A 21,480-nucleotide genomic window follows, 5' to 3' on the forward strand; every position below is an offset into this window, starting at 1 on the left:
GGTGGCACGGCCCTAAAGGACGCCCAAGACAGAAGATTGGAGGCGGCCTTAAGGTCGTCTTTTGAGGCAGCTGCTTTAAGTTTGCAGGCCTCAATTTGCGGCTCCTATGTGGCCAGGGCGTGCCTGACTATGGTGCAGCGGGCTTTCCCCTCGGATCTTTCCTTGAGGGCTGATTGGCCGGCCCTGGAATCGGGCTTAGCCTATTTGGCAGACTTGCTGTATGATGTCTTGAGGGCCTCAGCGAAAGGCATGGCTCAGACAATCTCTGCGCGGCGGTGGCTTTGGCTGAAACATTGGTCTGCTGACCACGCCTCTAAATCCCGCCTGGCTAGATTGCCTTTTAAAGGCAAGCTGCTCTTTGGGGTCGAGCTGGACAAAATCGTGACCGATCTCGGCACGTCTAAGGGCAAGAAGTTACCAGAGGTCAGGGCTCGGGCTAGTACTCGCCCTGGTACCTCCAGAGGACGGTTTCGGGAAGCCCGTCGGTACCGCCCGGGCAGGTCGGGCTCCTCTGCCCCCTCTTCCTTCAAGAGGAACTTCTCCCCCAAGCAGCATTCCTTTCGCAGAGACCGCCGTCCCGGAGGTGTCCCCTCCGGTCCTCCCCCAGGGTCTCGTACCCAATGACGGGGCCTTGGTCCACGCCCCAGTGCAGATTGGAGGACGGCTGTCCTCGTTTATGGGCGAGTGGACCACAATAACTTCAGACGCTTGGGTGCTGGAAGTCATCAGAGACGGCTACAAGCTAGAGTTCTGCCGACCCTTAAAAGACGGGTTTGTACTCTCTTCCTGCAAGTCTCCGGTCAAGCTGTGGTAGTGCAGCAGACCTTGAACAATCTGATCCGCCTGGGGGCGGTCGTTCCGGTGCCAGAAAATCAGCTTGGCAAGGGATGTTACTCCTTTTTCTTTGTGATACCAAAGAAAGGAGGTTCTGTACGGCCTATCCTCGACCTCAAAGGGGTCAATTGGGCCTTGAAAGTTCGGTACTTTCGCATGGAGACCCTCCGCTCTGTTATAGCGGCAGTGAAGGCAGGAGAGTTCCTGGCATCCTTGGACATCAAGGAAGCGTACTTGCATATTCCCATCTGGCCTCCTCATCAACGCTTTCTGCGTTTTGCAGTACTGGGCCGACACTTCCAGTTCAGAGCCCTCCCGTTCGGGTTGGCTACTGCTCCGCGGACCTTCTCCAAAGTAATGGTGGTCATCGCGGCCTTCCTGAGGAAGGAAGGAGTTCAAGTCCATCCTTATCTGGACGACTGGTTGATCCAAGCCCCCTCTTATGCAGAGTGCGGCAAAGCTATGAACCGGGCGGTTGCTCTTTTGAGCTCCCTGGGGTGGATCATCAACTGGGAGTAAAGCCAGCTGCGCCCGACTCAGTCCCTGGAGTATCTGGGAGTTCGATTCGACACCCAAGTGGGCAGAGTGTTCCTGCCAGACAATCGGATTGTCAAGCTTCAGGCTCAGGTGGACTAGTTCCTAGTAGCCTCTCCTATTCGGGCTTGGGACTACGTGCAGCTGTTGGGCTCTATGACGGCCACGATGGAAGTAGTGCCCTGGTCCAGGGCTCATATGAGACCACTACAACAATCTCTGCTGCTGCGCTGGACTCCGATGTCGGAGGATTATGCTGTGCGCCTTCCCTTGGACCCAGCAGTGCGCAAGGCGCTGAGCTGGTGGACGCAGACAGACAAGTAGTCTGCAGGAATGCCTCTGGTGACCCCGGAGTGGATTGTCGTCACGACAGACGCCTCTTTGATGGGCTGGGGAGCCCACTGCTTGGGAAGGACAGCGCAGGGGCTCTGGTCTCCTGCAGAGGCAAGTGGTCTATCAACCTCCTGGAACTCAGAGCCATTCGGTTGGTGGTGTTGTTCATCCCGGTACTGGTGTTGAAGCCTGTACGGGTCCTGTCGGACAATGCCACGGCTGTGGCCTATGTCAACCGCCAGGGAGGTACCAAGAGCGCCCCTCTAGCCAAGGAGGCTATGAGTCTATGCCAGTGGGCGGAAGCGAACCTGGAACAGCTGTCAGCGGCCCACATTGCCGGAGTCATGAATGTCAAGGCGGACTTTCTCAGTCGCCATACCTTGGAGCCCGGAGAGTGGCAGCTATCTGCTCAGGCGTTCTTGGACATCACTAAGCGCTGGGGCCAGCCGAGCCTAGATCTGATGGCGTCATCGGCCAATTGCCAAGTGCCGCGCTTTTTCAGCAGAGGACGAGACCCTCGATCCCTGGGAGTAGATGCTCTTCTCCAACAGTGGCCGACACAAGAGCTTCTCTATGTGTTCCCGCCCTGGCCCATGTTGGGCAGGGTGCTAGACTGGGTGGCAAAGCATCCTGGCAGGGTAATCCTGGTGGGTCCGGATTGGCCCAGACGTCCCTGGTATGCGGTCTTGATCAGGCTCTCAGTCGGCGATCCTCTGCGGCTGCCAGTGGAGCAGGGCCTGTTACATCAGGGTCCCGTGGTGATGGAGGATCCCTCCCCCTTTGGTCTTACGGCCTGGCTATTGAGCGGCAGCGTCTGAGAAAGAAGGGCTTCTCAGACAAGGTCATCGCCACTATGCTGAGAGCGAGGAAGCGCTCTACTTCTACTGCTTACGCCAGGGTTTGGCGTATCTTTGCAGCGTGGTGTGAAGCAGGCTCACTTTCTCCCTTCACTGCTCCAATTTCTTCAGTGTTGGCGTTCCTGCAAGAAGGTCTGGACAAAGGCCTGTCGCTCAGTTCCCTGAAAGTTCAGGTAGCGGCTCTGGCTTGCTTCAGGGGCCGCCTGAAGGGTGCTTCCCTGGCTTCGCAGCCAGATGTGGTGCGCTTTCTCAAGGGAGTTAATCACCTGCGCCCTCCTCTGCACTCAGTGGTGCCTGCGTGGAATCTCAACCTGGTGCTAAGAGCATTGCAGAAGCCGCCTTTTGAACCCTTGTCGAGGGCATCTCTGAAAGACCTGACGTTGAAAGCAGTCTTTTTGGTGGCTATCACTTCAGCCAGAAGAGTTTCCGAGCTCCAGGCACTCTCATGTCGAGAGCTTTTTCTGCAGTTCACTGAGGCAGGAGTGACTATTCGCACAGTGCCTTCCTTCCTGCCCAAGATTGTTTTTCGCTTCCATGTGATTCAGCAGCTCTGTCTCCCTTCCTTTCGTAGGGAGGTCTACCCAGAGGAATACTCTGCTCTCAATTTTCTGGATGTGAGACGAGTCATCATCAGATACTTGGAAGTGACCAATGATTTCCGGAAATCGGATCATCTGTTTGTCCTGTTTACAGGTCCTCGTAAGGGTCTGCAGGCTTCTAAGCCTACAGTGGCAAGATGGGCAAGGAAGCCATTGCAGCGGCTTAGGTGGCCGCGGGGAAGGCCCATACCTTTGCCAGGCATTACCGCTTGACTGTGGCTGCTCGGGCGGAGGCCCGGTTTGGAACTTCAGTGTTGCGGTCAGGGATTTCTATGTCCCGCCCTGGGTGAGTACTGCTTCGGTACATCCCACCAGTCTATGGATTGATCAGCTTGATGATATGGAAGGTAAAATTATGTATCATACCTGATAATTTTCTTTCCATTAATCATAGCTGATCAATCCATAGCCCCTCCCAGATATCTGTACTGTTTATATTCTGGTTGAATTTTAGGTTCAAGTTTAGCCTTCAGTTACTTCAGGAGGACTTCGTGTTCAAGTTCTTCTTTCACTTGGATTCTTCAAGAGTTGAGACGAGTTTGTGTTACAGTGAGCTGCTGCATTCCTCTCCCCTCCGTTTTACGGGGCTGGATTGAGATTTAAATTCTGCCGGCACTCCCTCCCGCTTCGTGCGGCTGTAGGGCAGCTTTGTACCCCTCCCGCTTCGGCGGTGGTAGGGTCAGTCAGCTCCTCCCGCGGTTGCGGTTGCAGGATAAGCCAGATCCCCCCGCATCGGCGGGTGTGGTGTCCCTCCCCCGCTCCGCGGGGATGAGCTGGACGGATTCCCCTCCCCCACTTGTGTGGGGATGAGCTGGGTTAATTCCCCTCCCCCGTTTTGGCGGTGGTGAGCTGGGCAGAGTGTCCCTTCGTGGGTGTAATTCTCTAAGTGCTGAGTCCTGCGGATGGAGCTTTGATATCGACATACTGAGGAGTTTCCGGCAGCACATGACCACATATAGGGAGGCAAAAGTTTGCTCTCTATCTCCACCTGCTGGTAGATGGACACAACCCACCAGTCTATGGATTGATCAGCTATGATTAATGGAAAGAAAATTATCAGGTATGATACATAATTTTACCTTCTTCTATCAAGGCCCCTAGTGAGGCCATATCCAGTGAAGATACGGGTAGCTTCTTTGTTAGAAAAATTGAAAATATCATTATGTATACTTCTTTTGGAATTGATGAGTCTGTTGAGCTTGTATTTATTTATTAATCGTTAAGATTTATTAACTGCCTTCATGAAAAGATTCACTGAAGCCAGTATACAACTAGTAAAGCTTAACATAGGCAACTTACATTGTAGTAACAGCATAGCAATAGTAAAATGACCAAATGTCAGTGTAACAATCAAATCAGAGGAAAGTCTCACAAGAGATAATTCAGGTAAAAAAAAAAGTAAGACCAGAGATAAAGACAGTGTATTATCATTTCATTAAATAGACATAAAACCAGACATAGCTATGGGTGTTTCATAGATTTCACCAACATTTTATACATCCCTCAGGCAGGTGTGTGCTGAAACATGGCCATGTCAGGCTTTATGCTTTTTAATGAATTATAATAAGCCATCTTCATTTATCTCCAGTCCTACTTTTCTTACCTGTCAAATGTCAGTGCAATATGTAATTAGAACAGTGAGGTAAACTTGCAAATATAAAACACTAGTCAAAGAGGCCCGTTTCTGGAGCAAATTGTAAAATCTGCAAACCCGGTAGCAAACCTTCAGGGGTGGTAGGCTCCCTTCAGCAGTCCACAAACAAAGTCCTTCCAGACAACACAGCTTTTAGTTCCAAACAGTTTATTTCCCCTCCTCCCCAAAATCTCAGTTCAAGGGGTTAAAGTCCCATTCAGTTTCCAAAATAAAGCAACAAGAAAAAAAACTTCCCTTTAAATCCAAGTTCTCCCCCAGTTCAACAGCCTGGGTTTCAGTTTTAAAAGTCTTTCCGCTTGGGTGGTTGCAGAATGGTAGTACACTGCCTACAACACAGCTAATTGACTCCTGTGACCACCCACTGCCTTCAGTCCCTGCAACTCTGCCCCAAAGTACAATTACAGTCCATGTCCACTGGCTCCTCCAAACCTGGTGTGTTGATCTCTCCAGCCTCTCCTTCCTCCAAGCACTCCATTAACTCTTCTTCTCTGCTAGGCTGTTGGTTGGAGACCTCCTCCCCCTCCCAGGTGGAAGGAATCTTGTACTGATTTCTAACCCAAGGGTATTGAGCTTTGTCATCCCTGCTCCCCCTTCTGGCCCTCACCTGCCATAGCAGCTGCTCTTTCCAGTCCTCTTCCCCCTCCCTTCCACGTGGGGGCCATACCGGGTTTTGGGACCTACCACCCCGCTCCCTTCTCTCAGGGCCTTGTGGGGAATGTAGTCTGGCCCCATACCTCCTCCTGAGCTGCTTAGACCCTCCATCCTCCTTACAAAATGAAACGGGCGCTAGCAAGGTTTTCCTTCCCAACCCCCCCTCTCCCTACCTACCTACCGACCCCTTCGTCGTTCTGACGCCATTGCTCCGCACCTCCTGAGCGCACTGTACGCCATTGCTCCGCCCTCGACGTCATCACTTTTGACGCGAGGGCGGGGCCCCGAGACTTGGCGATTTCGGTGGCTTCACCACCACGAGTCCTTCGAACCCGTCTTGAAGGAAGTGACGTCAGTGTCTTCAGAACGTTGAGGGTGAGTTTTATTATATAAGATAGTATGGTACAGTGGTTCTCAACCTTTCTTCTGTTCTGACACGCCTAACAGATAATGTTTACATGCATGACACACTGAACACTATGATTCACAGCTGAACAAAGAAAAAACCCCTATATATCATTTCACTGCTGCTGACAATGATGCAAGAGACATTCAGATGCAATAGTGGTGACTGCTGGGGTGGAAGAGAGGGGTGAGCCATAGGCCTGCAACACTTCCAGTTGGGCTAATGACAAGAGTAGTGACTAGTTAAGGACATTAAGGGGGTCTTTTACTAAAGATTGGCTCCAGTTATCTGCAGCAGGGCCCATATTCCTATGGGCCCTGCTGCAAACTCAAGCTAATCTTTAGTAAAAGACCCCCTATGTATTTGACTTCCTGGTTCTCAGCTCTCCCCAACCCACCACACATGTTAACAAAAGCACAATTGTGCTGTCTGTCAAATGTTTAGTGACACACCTCCCAGCTCTTGGTGACACACTGGTTGAGAACCACAGCAGTGGAAGTAATGCACAAATCAAAACAGAACTCTAGAGAATTTATATAACAGAAATATGACACCATATCAACACAGAACAAAAATAAAACACTTCACTAGTCAGCTCAGTACAGCATTCACATAACATAGTTATGACGCTCACAATGTCAGCACAGTGCAATGAAACAGAGCAGCAGCGGGGATATGCGCATTTGGAACATAAAAACAGACACGATGGGTAAGAGAAAGGTGTGAGGATAAATAAAAGTGGTTGGCTACTGTATAATTATATGTACAGTTGAATAATGTATGTAGAACTGGTCTTGCTGAGAGGGTGTGAGTGACTGGATAGTTATCTGCTACAGCCATTAAAGGTGTGGGAGAAGAGCCAGGCTTCCTGAAATAGTTGTAGGAGAGAGTTCTAGAGAGTGGGGCTTGTTGGTGAGTGTCACATTCATATGATTTCCTTTCATGAGGGAACAGTTAGGCATGCTGTTTGGGGGGGGGGGTGGATTTTAGAGGTCCCAGAGTCATGTAGATAGATACCTTATTCTTTAGGTACTCTGGATCATGTCATCTGAGGACCTTGAAGCTCAGATAACTATTGCTGATGTTGTTGCCCTAATTTGGAATAAATTTTACTCTACTAGTGTATCTGAGGTTCTTAAGCCACTTTTTAAAAAAAAACGGTTTTCTCTGATATGGTTTGATCCATTTTTGACCAATTGTTGTTATTTCTGGTGTTCCTCAGAGTTCTGCAGTTTCTTCATTACCAGTATAGCTTTAATATCAGTCTGCAGCCCATTTATAACCCTCTTTTCTGCTTTTGAGGTTTGTTATTGATGTTATACTGATGCATTTATTCCTTGGAGGTATTTGCAAGTTGCTACATATCCCACCTTTCCCTCCTTTCCTTTAGAATGTTCGTGTTTAGGACCTTAACTGTCACGCCACATGAAGAAGAATTCTGATCATTTTCATAGCTGCCCTCTGGACCCTCATCGTTTTGCGTGTGTGATTTCCAGAACTGGAGAAGTACTCTGAACGTTCTCATCAGAGATTTACACAGTCGTTATCACTCTTTTTTTTTTTTACCCTGCTAGTCATTTCTCTCTCTATGCACTGTAATGTTTGGCCACCTTTTCATAATCTGATATGATAATTTCCAGATCCGTCCTTGGTTTGTGCACATTTTATATTGCTCCTTTAGCTTGTTGCTACCCAAATTCATGACCTTTATTTCTATTTCACTAAATTTTAGTTGCCAAAATCCAGACCATTCTTTACCATCCTAAAATCAATCCTTCTTTTTTCTACTTCTCAGTAGCCTCTGCAACAATAGCAACATAATGTTAAACAAAACTGGACCCAAAATCAATTTGTGGAGTACAACACTGGTAATCCCCCTGTGAACTCCATTAACCATTGCCTGTTGCCTTCTTCTCAACCAGTTTCTAACTACCCAGTCAAGAAGCTGCACCTAGAATTCAAAGAGCCAATTTTATGGAATGCACAAGGGCAAACATCACGAAGGTATTTAGGAACATGGCCACATATATACACCCCTCTCTACCTCATAAGCTTTTTACCCCTTTGGAAGCTTGGCTAAAAATCAAACTCTTTCCACAGATTGTAGAATTTCATAGGTAGGGGTTAACTGGATTGTGTAATCCGTTGGGTTGGTCGTGAGCCCTTGGGCCCTGGCCGAGGCCAGCGGGGCGCCGACCCAGGCCAAGGGGAGACTGACCCACCACCACACACCCCAGCTACACAATACCCCTAAGCTACCCCTCCCCGCAGTCCCTCAGGAAGAAGGGAAATAGGCACGCAGGCAGGCAGGCCTCCCGGCCGAACAGGAACCCACGCACACACAGGGGGGGTGAAAGAACCCAGAGGGCCCCCCGGGACCCCAAAATGTCAGATACGCGCTGAACACCAACGATAGGGCAGAGGGAGAAACAAAAGAACCAGAGCGGGCCACGCCCACCCCGTCCCCGAGGACTAGCGCAGGGCAGGGGAACTAACACAGCAACCCCCAAAAGGGTTAGGAAGCCCCAGGCAGAAGCCAGAGGAACCAGACACAAAAGGAAGGCAGAAAGCCTTTGCCCCAAACCCACAGCAGACAGAGGCAACCAGAACACAAAGGGTTAAGCTTGCAGAGCCAGCAGGCACACCAGAGAGAGAGAGAGCTCCCTAAATCAACAAACAAACAGAGAGAATGCTTCCCCAGCAGGGCGGATAGAACAAACACACTGTCAGAGGCAGGGACACAAAACACACAGTACACAAAGGGTTAAACTCACTGAGCCAGCAGGCCTGGACACTGGGAAGAGAAATCCTTAGAGTAAACAAACAACCAGAGAGGACAGAGGAGCTCTCAGACAAGCAGCCTAGCTGAGACAAAAGCTGAACAAAGCCCAGCCCCCACTGAGGAACAAGCAGCTGGCTTCCCACAGAGAGCAGCAGCCAGGGAAGGGAAGCCCAGCTGGAGGCAAGAGAACTAATTAAACACACACTGCCCCCAGCTAACACAAACAAAGGGAAAGGAAAGAAATCCCTGCGCAGGGAACTCAGATCAAAGTCAGAGCACGTTTTGACCAAGAGCTGCGGCTTTCAAGTCACCACAAGAGTGTGAGTAACGCCAAAGCAGGGAGTAACACGCAGGCTTAAGTAGACTCACAGACGTCAGCACAGACCCTGGCAGCCAATCAGAAGAGACGTCCCCCCTCTCTCCCTGCCAAGCCGGCAGAATCATAACAGATTGTCAGTGATGGAGACCGAAACTTAAATCCTACTTTGGTTTGGTGGACAGAACATGTTTTCTGGAGTCTCTTTGGGCTTGAGGAGGAGGAGAATATTAATTGGAAATGTTGTGTCTCTGAAATCAGAGTCTTGGACAGTGGTCTGCAACAGAAATGTGGCTTGGCCAGTGTGTTATCTGAATATCCTTCAATAACTGTGGGTACTGTAATGATCCTTTCTACTCTCTGTTGCAGCTCGCAATGCCCCTTCCACTGGCACTCCAGGCCCGCCTGGCCAAAAGAGGGATCCTCAAGCATTTGGAAACTGGTGGGTCTCTCTGTACTGTGAGGGAAAGGGAGTCTGGCACATGTTGGGTTGGAATGCTACAAGCAATGTGTTTTGTTGCAATATTGAAATGTGTGGTTTCTGAGTCAGTGTGTGATAGTGTTGCACATTGCAGCTTTGTATTCCATTGTGTGGTTTGGTGGGTTGCAAAGCACTGTGCATCTTTACATTGTGCTGCATTTTGTTGTATTAAGGTAGCATGAGACATGCTCAAGTAGTGTGTAGAGTAGAGAGTTGCACAGGGACAGAAAGTTTATCTGTCCTCAATGGAATCTAACCCATACCCATCTGTACCTGCTAAGATCCACTCCATCTCCACCCATACCAGCAGGAGTCAACACTGTTATTTACTTGCTCATAGCCCTTTGTTTCCTCCAACCCCAACAGCCTCTCATGGTTTTTGTGAATGGTATATTCACTTTCAACCGAGTGTTCCAGGCCTCAATCTGGTGTTCTAGCTGCCTCTCTCAGTGCATTCCGAGCCTCATTCTGGAGTCACTGGAGATTTTGACAGCGCTTCCGCAGGAATCCCATGGTAACTTCTTCCATTCCCATGGGAATCCCGCAGCAACCTCTTCCATACCTGCAGGAATCCCAGCAATCCCCATTCCCGTGCAGCTCTCTAGTGTAGAGTTCAATTGTCCTTTGTACTCTTCCTTGCAATTCGCACTATTACCCTCCTATCTGTTTCTTACCTCTAGCAATGGTGCCTTACCCTGTTAGTTTCAGTATCCTGTTACAATATCTAATTTAATAAATAAACAATGATAACTATGATTGCTGCTTTCATGACCTGACTGTTTTAATTGGGGGGGGGGGGGATCTCCCCTGTGTTGGGGTCTTCAGAGCCTGAAGAAGAGATCATAGCCGAAGATTACGATGATAACCACATAGATTATGAGGCCACTCGCGTAGAGAATCTGCCCCCCAACTGGTATAAGGTCTTCGACCCCATCTGGTAAGACACTTTTTGGCACCTTTGTGGTAGTGGTATGGTACTGCTACACACAGCTTTTGACAATATGCTTACGGTTTTTTATGATTCAGAATGTCACAGACCCTTCCTATGGCTCAACATTTTCCAGATTGATCTTTCCTGATTAAAAGAGTGCCACAATAGAAGTGGTGCTTGTAACTGTCCCTTCTCTTTTCTCTAGCTGTGAGGCTGTGTTCTTTTGTGTGTCTTTTGTTGCTGCCTTCTGACACAGAGTATGATTCCAGCATAAAGAGAGATCTCTGAGGAGATTGCAGACACTAATCTGTAATAGTAACACCTGTGGCTGTCCTCTGCAGTGGGCTTCCTTATTACTGGAATGTGGAAAGCGAGCTGGTCTCCTGGCTATCGCCTAATGATCCCAGTGCTATCATCACTAAACCAGTGAAAACATTAAAAGGTGAGTCGACTTAAAAAAAAAAAAACACCCTTGGTGAGGTTGGGAAAAGAGAGTTATGGGTGGTGTTTGGGGTATAAGAAGATGGTGGAGGCTAATGTATACGGGTGGAGAGGCTGGGAGTGAAGGGTGAGTTGATTTGGGTTGGTTACATGGGGAGGGGAGCATGGAGTGTGAGTGGGTTGGAGAATGAGCTATTTGTGGATGGGATTGAGGGAGATTCTAGAGAGTTACAGGGTGACATGAGAGGAATACATCTTGTGGTTAGCATTGGGCCTAGAAGGCAATTCTATAAACCGGCGCCTAGATGTATGCACCACTTACACGTGCCAAAGGTGCCATTAAGTGACAGATGCTTATGTGCACTAGGTGCTATTCTATAAGGGCCTAAGTGCCATAGTGCCTAACTGCAAGGGGGCTTACATGTAGGCAGCCATAGGCGTATCTCCCAATTAATGTGTGTAGTTTATAGAATACTATAAATTATGCATGTCACTTGGTGCACTTTGGTGAGCCAGCTTATATCTGCCATTGACATGGCACAAGAGGGCACACCTAAATAGGTGCCCTGTGTCAACATTATGCTAGCAATCTATAACAGAATCTTGACGCCAAGTTATAGAATTGGCACTAAGCACACGGCATTGGGAATGTCTAAACTAAGGCGCCAAATTATAGAATTGCCACCTTAGTGTGTTGAGCTGGAGTTGAAGGGGTATGGTTGGGGGCTGGGAAGATGCAGGATAGGTGGAAGGGTTGTTTATAGATTTGATATATTCATGTCCAATATATCTTGCTCTGTAATAGAGGGAAGTGGGATTGTAGAGCTTGATCTCCAGTGAGACTCCAGAGCTGAACTTGTTACTTCTCTCCATAGCAGATCATGAGGAGCGGCCTGAACGAATGGAGCGAACAGAGCGGCCCGAACGAATGGAGCGAACAGAGCGGCCCGAACGAATGGAGCGATCGGAGCGGCCCGAACGAATGGAGCGATCGGAGCGGCCCGAACGAATAGAGCGAGCGGAGCGACCCGAACGAATGGAGCGATCGGAACGGCCCGAGCGAATGGAGCGATCGGAACGGCCCGAACGAATGGAGCGGCCTGAACGAATGGAGCGAGCGGAGCGGCCTGAACGAATGGAACGGCCTGAACGAATGGAGCGAGCGGAGCGGCCTGAACGAATGGAGCGATTGGAACGGCCTGAACGAATGGAGCGACCTGAAAGACAGGAGCGATTGGAACGGCCTGAACGACTGGAGCGGCCTGAGAGACAGGAACGGTCCTATGAGAAACCAGAGCGTGAGGAAATCAAGGAACGGCGCATCCAGCGAAGGGAGGAAGCAGCACCTTATCAAAAGGGGAAGAAAGGTGGGTGTTTGCAGTGTGAGCAAGCCAGCAGAATCAGTAAGACACTGGAAGAAAGTATTTTTGTATTTTTTCGACAGCAGAATGTGAAAAATATAGGAGTCTGTTTCACTGATCTGCACAACACATTCTGTTTATCCCATGCGTTTTTGAATGCTGTCACTGTTTTTGTCTGCTCCACCACCAGCATTGCAAGAGCAATCTCAATATGGCTGCCGGGACCTCCCATAGCACTCTCTGCAGCCGTTTCAAAGCAGCAACTGGCTTAGTAGTGGGCAGGAGAGGGGTTCTTTTCCCCTGAAGAGATCACTAGACCACCAGGTCTTGAGATAGGCTTGGGAAGGGCCTACTGATGTTCAGGGGGACTTGGAGGTGGCAGCGGCAGCCCCCAGGCATCTGTTCTCTGGGGGGGGGGGGCGCAAGGGGGGGCCACCAGGCAGACAGGCATGACTTTTTTGGTTTCTGTTTCAGCCAAAACCGAGCTATGGATTTTAGCCGGGAATTCAATTTTGGCCAGAATCAAAACCATGGATTTCAGTCGGCCTCTAGTTTGTATACTAATACCTTTCAAGTATTTAAATGTATTTAGCCCACAAAGTTCTCTGTACAGATACTCCTCGTTACCTTTCCACACTGATCGCCCCTTATGTTCTATGTTCCTCTCGCCCGTTGTGCTGTTCTGCTGCTTTCAGTCTTTCCCTTCCCCTGGTCTTCTGTTCCCACTTTGAGTCTACCAATCAAGTGGCTTTCTTCTATATAATTTCCTCCCTCTGGAATGCCCTTCCCTTTGACCTACGTTCCACACAGTCTTATCCCCAGTTTAGGTCTTTTTAAAAGCAGCTTTTCCAAATTTCTCACCCTGAACTTTCCCATCGGCAATGGAACCGGTTCTGGAATTTGTTTTTTTTTTTTCCTTTATCTTCTCTTTCCTTTTATTAAATGGAGTATTTCCTATTTCTCTGTTTTTAAATGTTACCCCGCTCTGATTTGTTTGAAGGGCAGTATATCAGGTCCAAATAAACTAAACTGTCATATCTCCCCTGTCCCTCCTTTCCTCTAGGGTATACATATTCAGGCCTTCAAGTCTCGCCTCATATGTCTTTTGGCGCAGACCCCATGTCACTTTTCTCATCTTCCTCTGAAGTGTTCTATGTGTTATGTCCTTAGTGAGATATGGAAATGTATTGTCAAAGCACTTAGACTTACAAAGTTACATAGTAGCCTATGGAACTTTGTAAGTCTAAGTGCTTTGAAAATGAGCCCCGTGGTCTCTAAAACTGTACATGATACTCCAAGTAGGGCCTCACCAACGACCTATACAGGGGCATTAACACTTCAGTGTTACTATGTCACAAATAATGCTCAGCCAACTTGAAAGAACTTTAGCTGTTCTGCCAAGAAAAATGGGCAAAACCTGCACCATCCCACTGTGAAAAACTGGCAGACTCTTTTCCTAAATGATTCATGACCGTTATTGATTCAGAAGGGGTTTCTACCAAGTACTGCGTCAAGCGATGTGAAAATATATGCAATCCAAACCTTTTAGTTTCTTCTTCTTAATTACTTTTTGAATCTCTATATATAAAAGGCACCACCAACGTTCTAATGAAGCCTCAAGCTGGAACTTTGAGGCGGTCTAGATATCCGGTTTGCCCAGCAGTGTCTACCCCGCCCTTGCGTCATAACGTGATGATGTCGAGGGCGTAGCAGACACTGTTGGGCAAACCAGATATCATCTCCCCCTCTTGGCGGCCATGTCCATGGAGCGACTCGGCGAAACGCGATCTCATCTCCCCCTCTCCGCGCCCATTTTGACGGAGCTTCATCGACGACCTGCAACACACGGACGAATAACATCACCCCGCACAACATCGGAGAGAGGGAGGGGCGCACAAACGGACGAATAATATCGCCCCGCACAACGTCGGAGGGAGGGAGGGACGCAGGCAGGCAGCCTGAACGTTGGAGGGAGCCAGCCTGCCTGTCTCAACATCGGAGGAAGGGAGCCAGCTTGAACGTCACAGTGGGAGGGAGCGCCACGACCCTGAAAGGCAGAGGGAGGGGGGCACTCGAACCTGAAGCTGGGAAGGGGGAAGAACAGGAAAAAGGGAAGGGGAGGGAAGGCAGGGGGGAAGGGGGAAAAAGGGCACCAGACGGAGGAGCCACGATCCTGAAAGGTGTAGGGAGGGGGGGCCATGACCCTGAAGCTGGGAGGGGGAGGGGAGGAAACGGGAGGGGGAGGGGAAGGACAGGGGGAAAGGGAACACAGGGGGGAGGGGGAACAAGGGCAGGGGGGGCCCCTGCGCCACACTCTCATTCTCTCACACACACACTCTCACACAAACATTCTCACTCTGTCACACACACACACACACTCGCACATTCACTCTGTCTCTCTTACACACTCACTGTCACACAGACTCTCTCAAACATGCACACTACGATGGGGAAAAAGGCCAGGAGACGGAGGGGCCACGATCCTGAAAGGCGGAGGGAGGGGGGGCCACGACCTTGAAGCTGGGAGGGGTGCTGGGAACAAACATGGGATGGGGAGGGAAAGGAAAGGGGGGAAGGGAAGGGAATACGGGGGAGGGGGAAAGAGGGCGGCAGATGGAGGGGGGCCCCTGCGGCACACACTCATTCTTTCTCACACACACACACTCACTCTCACACACACTCTCTCAAACATACACACTACGATGAAAACCTTGCTAGCTCCCGTTTCATTGGTCTCAGAAACGGGCCTTTTTTACTAGTATTTCTATAATTGTTCTTTCATGGTGAAAGTGAAGTTTATTGTGTATATCATTAAAGCATACTCCTACTTTAATATGTTTTGAATGGTAAGTTTTAGGCAACAGAATGTGAAAATATGTACAAGGGTGTGAAGACTTTTACAAGTCACTATTTGTATTGTGTGTCATTTATTTAGTGAACTATTCACCTATAACAACCAAATGTTTTCAACATTGGTATATTGGTTTAAAAACTAGAAACATGAATATGTTCTCCCATAAAAGTTATGGATCTAGTCCCAAACTGAGAAAAATAATACAACAAAATAAGATAAAGAATCCTCAACGTTTACATTTGAATTTAACTGGCTGTGAGGCAAACCCAGAATCCCAACTCACTCAAGATTAGTGATTTCCTCCTGATGAATTTGTTTGTCAATGTGGAATTGAGGTGTATTGAGACCAGGCACAACATCATTTCTGCCACTTTAGTTCTAGCCTGGGGTGACTCATCCTGAGCAACACTTTGGAGATATTGAGGTTTGAAGGAGGTGTTTATTGTCCATTATGACCTTGTGCAGATTCTCTACCCCAGGCTACTGTAGCTTTTGCCCTTCCGGCAGTGCAGGCCCTACAGAATCCCCAGTTAGCCTCATCCTATGGATGGCCTTATCCAGGGCAGCTTAACCTATTTTACAGTCATGGAGGCTGATATTCAATACTGTGGTGAGTGGTAAAGTCGTTAACTTTGGCTATTCAATAGAGCTTCAGCACTGCTTAGTATAACTACATAAAGTTAACTTTCCATATCATCAAGCTGATCAATCCATAGACTGGTGGTTGTGTCCATCTACCAGCAGGTGGAGATAGAGAGCAAACTTTTGCCTCCCTATATGTGGTCATGTGCTGCCGGAAACTCCCCAGTATGTTCTCTATCTCAGCAGGTGGTGGTCACACACAGCAGCAGCTCTGGCTAGGCCTCCAAGCCTAATTTTTAGGTTTTGTTGAGTGCCTGGGGTTGAGGGCTCTTTTGAGCAAGTGCAAACCTGGTGGTGCCAGGTCCCTCCTTTTCTCCCCCCTCCCGCTGGCTCCGTTAAAAAAAAAAAAAAAAAAAAAAAATTTTGAACGGCCTTAAAGGCGTTTATTTCGACGTTTATTTAAGCGTCTATTGCAGCTACTCACTGAGACACCAGGTCGTTACAACTCGGAGCGGACAGCAGGTAATTTTACCTTTTTATAGCGGGCGGGGGTTCCCCGATTCTTCTCCTCGTGGCACATGGCGTCGGAGGGCGAGGGCGCAAAGGGTCGCTCCCCGGGTCGCTTGAGCGCTTCTAGGGATGCGGGGGTCTTAAAGCCTGATTCGCCCTTGTTGGGTGACAGTTTCGCGACCGATGAATGTCCCGGTCCTTCCTCCGGCGTGGCGGTTTTTCCCGCCATAAACGCCCATCCCCCGCTCCTCGCCTCCGCCATCTTGGCCGGCCACGCGGCTCGAACGGCTTCTTCTTGGGCCGCCCTTGAGGTTGGAGACATTAATGCCATGAACGCCCTTAATTTGGGCGACGGCACAGAAGCGGCTAAAGTTAAGAGCCGTTCTTCCCGCGCGGCTCCTTCGCGGAGTTTCGAGCCGGACGCCATTTTGGATGCGCAGCATGTCTCTCCCCCGCTGTTGCGAGCGCCGGTTGAGAGTGCGCCTAGGGCTGTTGCCCAGGCTGCGGAAGTGCACAGTCTGGGGGGTTTCTCCCCCGAGTTTGTTTTGCTGTTGCATCAGGCCTTCCTCATGCACAACGCTGCCCCTGCTCCCTCGTCTGGTAAAGAGGTTGAGGTCCCCAGAGGTAAACGCCCTCGGGTTGATTCCCAGGCCTTGGAGGAATTTGTCTCCTCCGATGTAGATGAGGGCAGCGTGTCTGAGGTCTCCCAACGGTCCTTTGTGGATTCCTTGGAGGAGACGGATCCCCGCTCGGATGGAGCGGATGACCCCTCTGCAGCGCGGCTTTTTCGCCCAGAGGATCTGCCCAACCTGTTGTTACAGGCCATGGACACTTTGAAGATATCCTCCCCGGAGGACGTCTCTCCCTCAGCCCCTGTTGGCTCCGCCATTATGCTGGGGACGAAGCGCCCGCCTAGAACCTTCCACGTGCATGATGCCATGCACACCTTAATTTCAGCTCAATGGGATGTCCCAGAAGCGAGCCTTAAAGTGGCTAGGGCTATGTCCCGCCTCTATCCTTTGGCTGTGAGTGAACGTGAGGCCTATCTGTGGCCTACCGTGGATTCTTTAATCACTGCGGTGACTAAGAAAACGGCATTGCCGGTGGAAGGTGGCACGGCCCTGAAGGACGCCCAAGACAGGAGATTGGAGGCGGCCTTAAGGTCGTCCTTTGAGGCGGCTGCTTTAAGTTTGCAGGCCTCAGTTTGCGGCTCCTACGTGGCCAGGGCGTGCCTTACTATGGTGCAGCGGGCTTCCCCCTCGGACCATTCCTTGAGGGCTGATTGGCCAGCCCTGGAATCGGGCTTAGCCTATTTGGCAGACTTGCTGTATGATGTCTTGAGAGCCTCAGCTAAAGGCATGGCTCAGACAGTCTCTGCGCGGCGGTGGCTTTGGCTGAAACATTGGTCTGCTGACCATGCCTCTAAATCCCGCCTGGCTAAATTGCCTTTTAAAGGCAAGCTGCTCTTTGGGGTCGAGCTGGACAAAATCGTGACCGATCTCGGCACGTCTAAGGGCAAGAAGTTACCGGAGGTCAGGGCTCGGGCTAGTGCTCGTCCCGGTACCTCCAGAGGACGGTTTCAGGAAGCCCGTCGGTACCGCCCGGGCAGGTCGGGTGTTTCTGCCCCCTCTTCCTTTAAGAGGAATTTCTCCCCCAAGCAGCATTCCTTTCGCAGAGACCGCCGTCCCGGAGGTGCTCCCTCCGGTCCTCCCCCAGGGTCTCGTACCCAATGACGGGGTCTTGGTCCACGCCCCAGTACAGATTGGAGGACGGCTGTCCTCGTTTCTGGGCGAGTGGACCACAATCACTTCAGACGCTTGGGTGCTGGAAGTCATCAGAGACGGCTACAAGCTAGAGTTCTGCCGACCCTTAAGAGACGGGTTTGTACTCTCTCCCTGCAAGTCTCCGGTCAAAGCTGTGGCAGTGCAGCAGACTTTGGACAATCTGATCCGCCTGGGGGCGGTCGTTCCGGTGCCAGAAAGTCAGCTTGGCAAGGGGCGTTACTCCATTTACTTTGTGGTACCAAAGAAAGGAGGGTCTGTCCGGCCTATCCTCGACCTCAAAGGGGTCAATCGGGCCTTGAAAGTGCGGCACTTTCGCATGGAGACTCTCCGCTCTGTTATAGCGGCAGTGAAGGCAGGGGAGTACCTGGCATCCTTGGACATCAAGGAAGCGTACCTGCATATTCCCATCTGGCCTCCTCATCAACGCTTTCTGCGTTTTGCAGTCCTGGGTCGACACTTCCAGTTCAGAGCCCTCCCGTTCGGGTTGGCTACTGCTCCGCGGACCTTTTCCAAAGTAATGGTGGTCATAGCGGCCTTCCTGCGAAAGGAAGGAGTACAAGTCCATCCTTACCTGGACGACTGGTTGATCCGAGCCCCCTCTTATGCAGAGTGCGGCAAAGCTGTGGACCGGGTAGTTGCTCTTTTGAGCTCCCTGGGATGGATCATCAACTGGGAGAAGAGCCAGCTGCGCCCGACTCAGTCCCTGGAGTATCTGGGAGTTCGATTCGACACCCAAGTGGGCAGAGTGTTCCTGCCAGACAATCGGATTGTCAAGCTTCAGGCTCAGGTGGAACAGTTCCTAGGAGCCTCTCCTCTTCGGGCTTGGGACTATGTGCAGCTGTTGGGCTCTATGACGGCCACGATGGAAGTAGTGCCCTGGGCCAGGGCTCATATGAGACCACTACAACACTCTCTGTTGCAGCGCTGGACTCCGATGTCGGAGGATTATGCTGTGCGCCTTCCCTTGGACCCAGCAGTGCGCAAGGCGCTGAGCTGGTGGCTGCAGACAGACAAGTTGTCTGCGGGAATGCCTCTGGTGACCCCAGAGTGGATTGTCGTCACGACGGACGCCTCGTTGTCGGGCTGGGGAGCCCACTGCTTGGGAAGGACAGCGCAGGGGCTCTGGTCTCCTGCAGAGGCAAAGTGGTCTATCAACCTCCTGGAACTCAGAGCCATTCGGTTGGCGCTTTTGGAGTTCATCCCGATACTGGTGTTGAAGCCTGTACGGGTCCTGTCGGACAATGCCACGGCTGTGGCCTATGTCAACCGCCAGGGAGGTACCAAGAGCGCCCCTCTAGCCAAGGAGGCTATGAGTCTATGCCAGTGGGCGGAAGCGAACCTGGAACAGCTGTCAGCGGCCCACATTGCCGGAGTCATGAATGTCAAGGCGGACTTTCTCAGTCGCCATACCTTGGAGCCCGGAGAGTGGCAGCTATCTGCTCAGGCGTTCTTGGACATCACGAAGCGCTGGGGCCAGCCGAGCCTAGATCTGATGGCGTCATCGGCCAATTGCCAAGTGCCGCGCTTCTTCAGCAGAGGACGGGACCCTCGATCCCTGGGAGTAGATGCTCTTCTCCAACAATGGCCGACACAAGAGCTTCTCTATGTGTTCCCGCCCTGGCCCATGTTGGGCAGGGTGCTAGACCGGGTGGCAAAGCACCCCGGCAGGATAATCCTGGTGGGTCCGGATTGGCCCAGACGTCCCTGGTATGCGGCCTTGATCAGGCTCTCAGTCGACGATCCTCTGCGGCTGCCAGTGGAGCAGGGCCTGTTACATCAGGGTCCCGTGGTGATGGAGGATCCCTCCCCCTTTGGTCTTACGGCCTGGCTATTGAGCGGCAGCGTCTAAGGAAGAAGGGCTTCTCAGACAAGGTCATCGCCACTATGCTGAGAGCGAGGAAGCGCTCTACTTCTACTGCTTACGCCAGGGTTTGGCGTATCTTTGCAGCGTGGTGTGAAGCAGGCTCTCTTTCTCCTTTCACTGCTCCAATTTCTTCAGTGTTGGCGTTCCTGCAAGAAGGTCTGGACAAAGGCCTGTCGCTCAGTTCCCTTAAAGTCCAGGTAGCGGCTCTGGCTTGCTTCAGGGGCCGCCTGAAGGGTGCTTCCCTGGCTTCGCAGCCAGATGTGGTGCGCTTTCTCAAGGGAGTTAATCACCTGCGCCCTCCTCTGCACTCAGTGGTGCCTGCGTGGAATCTCAACCTGGTGCTAAGAGCGTTGCAGAAGCCGCCGTTTGAACCCTTGTCAAGGGCATCTCTGAAAGACCTGACGTTGAAAGCAGTCTTTTTGGTGGCTATCACTTCAGCCAGAAGAGTTTCCGAGCTCCAGGCGCTCTCATGTCGAGAGCCTTTTCTACAGTTCACTGAGGCAGGAGTGACTATTCGCACAGTGCCTTCCTTTCTGCCCAAGATTGTTTCTCGCTTCCATGTGAATCAGCAGCTCTGTCTCCCTTCCTTTCGTAGGGAGGACTACCCAGAGGAGTACTCTGCTCTTAAATATCTGGATGTGAGACGAGTCATCATCAGATACTTGGAAGTGACCAATGATTTCCGGAAATCAGATCATCTGTTTGTCCTGTATGCAGGTCCTCGTAGGGGTCTGCAGGCTGCTAAGCCTACAGTGGCAAGATGGGTCAAGGAAGCCATTGCAGCGGCTTATGTGGCCGCGGGGAAGGTGCCGCCTATCCAGCTGAAGGCTCACTCCACAAGAGCTCAGGCGGCCTCGATGGCAGAGGCCGGTTCCGTCTCCTTGGAAGAGATATGCAAGGCGGCAACTTGGGCTTCGGCCCATACATTCTCCAAGCATTACCGCTTGACTGTGGCTGCTCGGGCGGAGGCCCGGTTTGGAGCTTCAGTGTTGCGGTCAGGGATTTCTATGTCCCGCCCTGGGTGAGTACTGCTTCGGTACATCCCACCAGTCTATGGATTGATCAGCTTGATGATATGGAAGGTAAAATTATGTATAATCATACCTGATAATTTTCTTTCCATTAATCATAGCTGATCAATCCATAGCCCCTCCCAGATATCTGTATTGTTTTATTCTGGTTGCATTTCAGGTTCAAGTTTAGTCTTCAGTTACTTCAGAAAGACTTCGTGTTCAAGTTTTTTCACTTGGATTCTTCAAGAGTTAAGACGAATTTGTGTTACAGTGAGCTGCTGCATTCCTCTCCCCTCCGTTTTTCGGGGCTGGATTGAGACTTATAATTCTGCCGGCACTCCCTCCCGCTTCGTGCGGCTGTAGGGCAGTTTTGTACCCCTCCCGCTTCGGCGGTGTTCGGGTCAGTCAGCTCCTCCCGCGGTTGCGGTTGCAGGATAAGCCAGATCCCCCCGCATCGGCGGGGTGGTGTCCCTCCCCCGCTCCGCGGGGATGAGCTGGACGGATTCCCCTCCCCCACTTGTGTGGGGATGAGCTGGGTTAATTCCCCTCCCCCGTTTCGGCGGTGGTGAGCTGGGCAGAGTGTCCCTTCGTGGGTGTAATTCTCTAAGTGCTGAGTCCTGCGGATGGAGCTTTGATATCGACATACTGAGGAGTTTCCGGCAGCACATGACCACATATAGGGAGGCAAAAGTT

The 21,480-nt window shown here is 50.9% G+C and overlaps 1 protein-coding gene across 2 annotated transcripts in view; it reads left to right on the forward strand.

The window, feature by feature from the left end:
• LOC115463436 (polyglutamine-binding protein 1-like) overlaps positions 1–21,480 on the forward strand; it is a 35,737-nt gene that overhangs the window by 11,462 nt on the left and 2,795 nt on the right. The window contains exons 1-5 of one of the 2 annotated variants that reach the window (XM_030193931.1): positions 8,938–8,970; positions 9,336–9,408; positions 10,273–10,384; positions 10,720–10,820; positions 11,695–12,186. In XM_030193931.1, the coding sequence (XP_030049791.1) occupies positions 9,342–9,408; positions 10,273–10,384; positions 10,720–10,820; positions 11,695–12,186 (772 nt within the window). In that variant the 5' untranslated portion in view covers positions 8,938–8,970; positions 9,336–9,341. Of the gene's footprint in view, positions 1–8,937; positions 8,971–9,335; positions 9,409–10,272; positions 10,385–10,719; positions 10,821–11,694; positions 12,187–21,480 lie in introns of those variants that run through there. The other variant, XM_030193930.1, reaches the window with a different exon arrangement.

The sequence above is a fragment of the Microcaecilia unicolor genome, chromosome 2 (genome assembly GCF_901765095.1).
Source record: "Microcaecilia unicolor chromosome 2, aMicUni1.1, whole genome shotgun sequence".
NCBI lineage: Eukaryota > Metazoa > Chordata > Amphibia > Gymnophiona > Siphonopidae > Microcaecilia > Microcaecilia unicolor.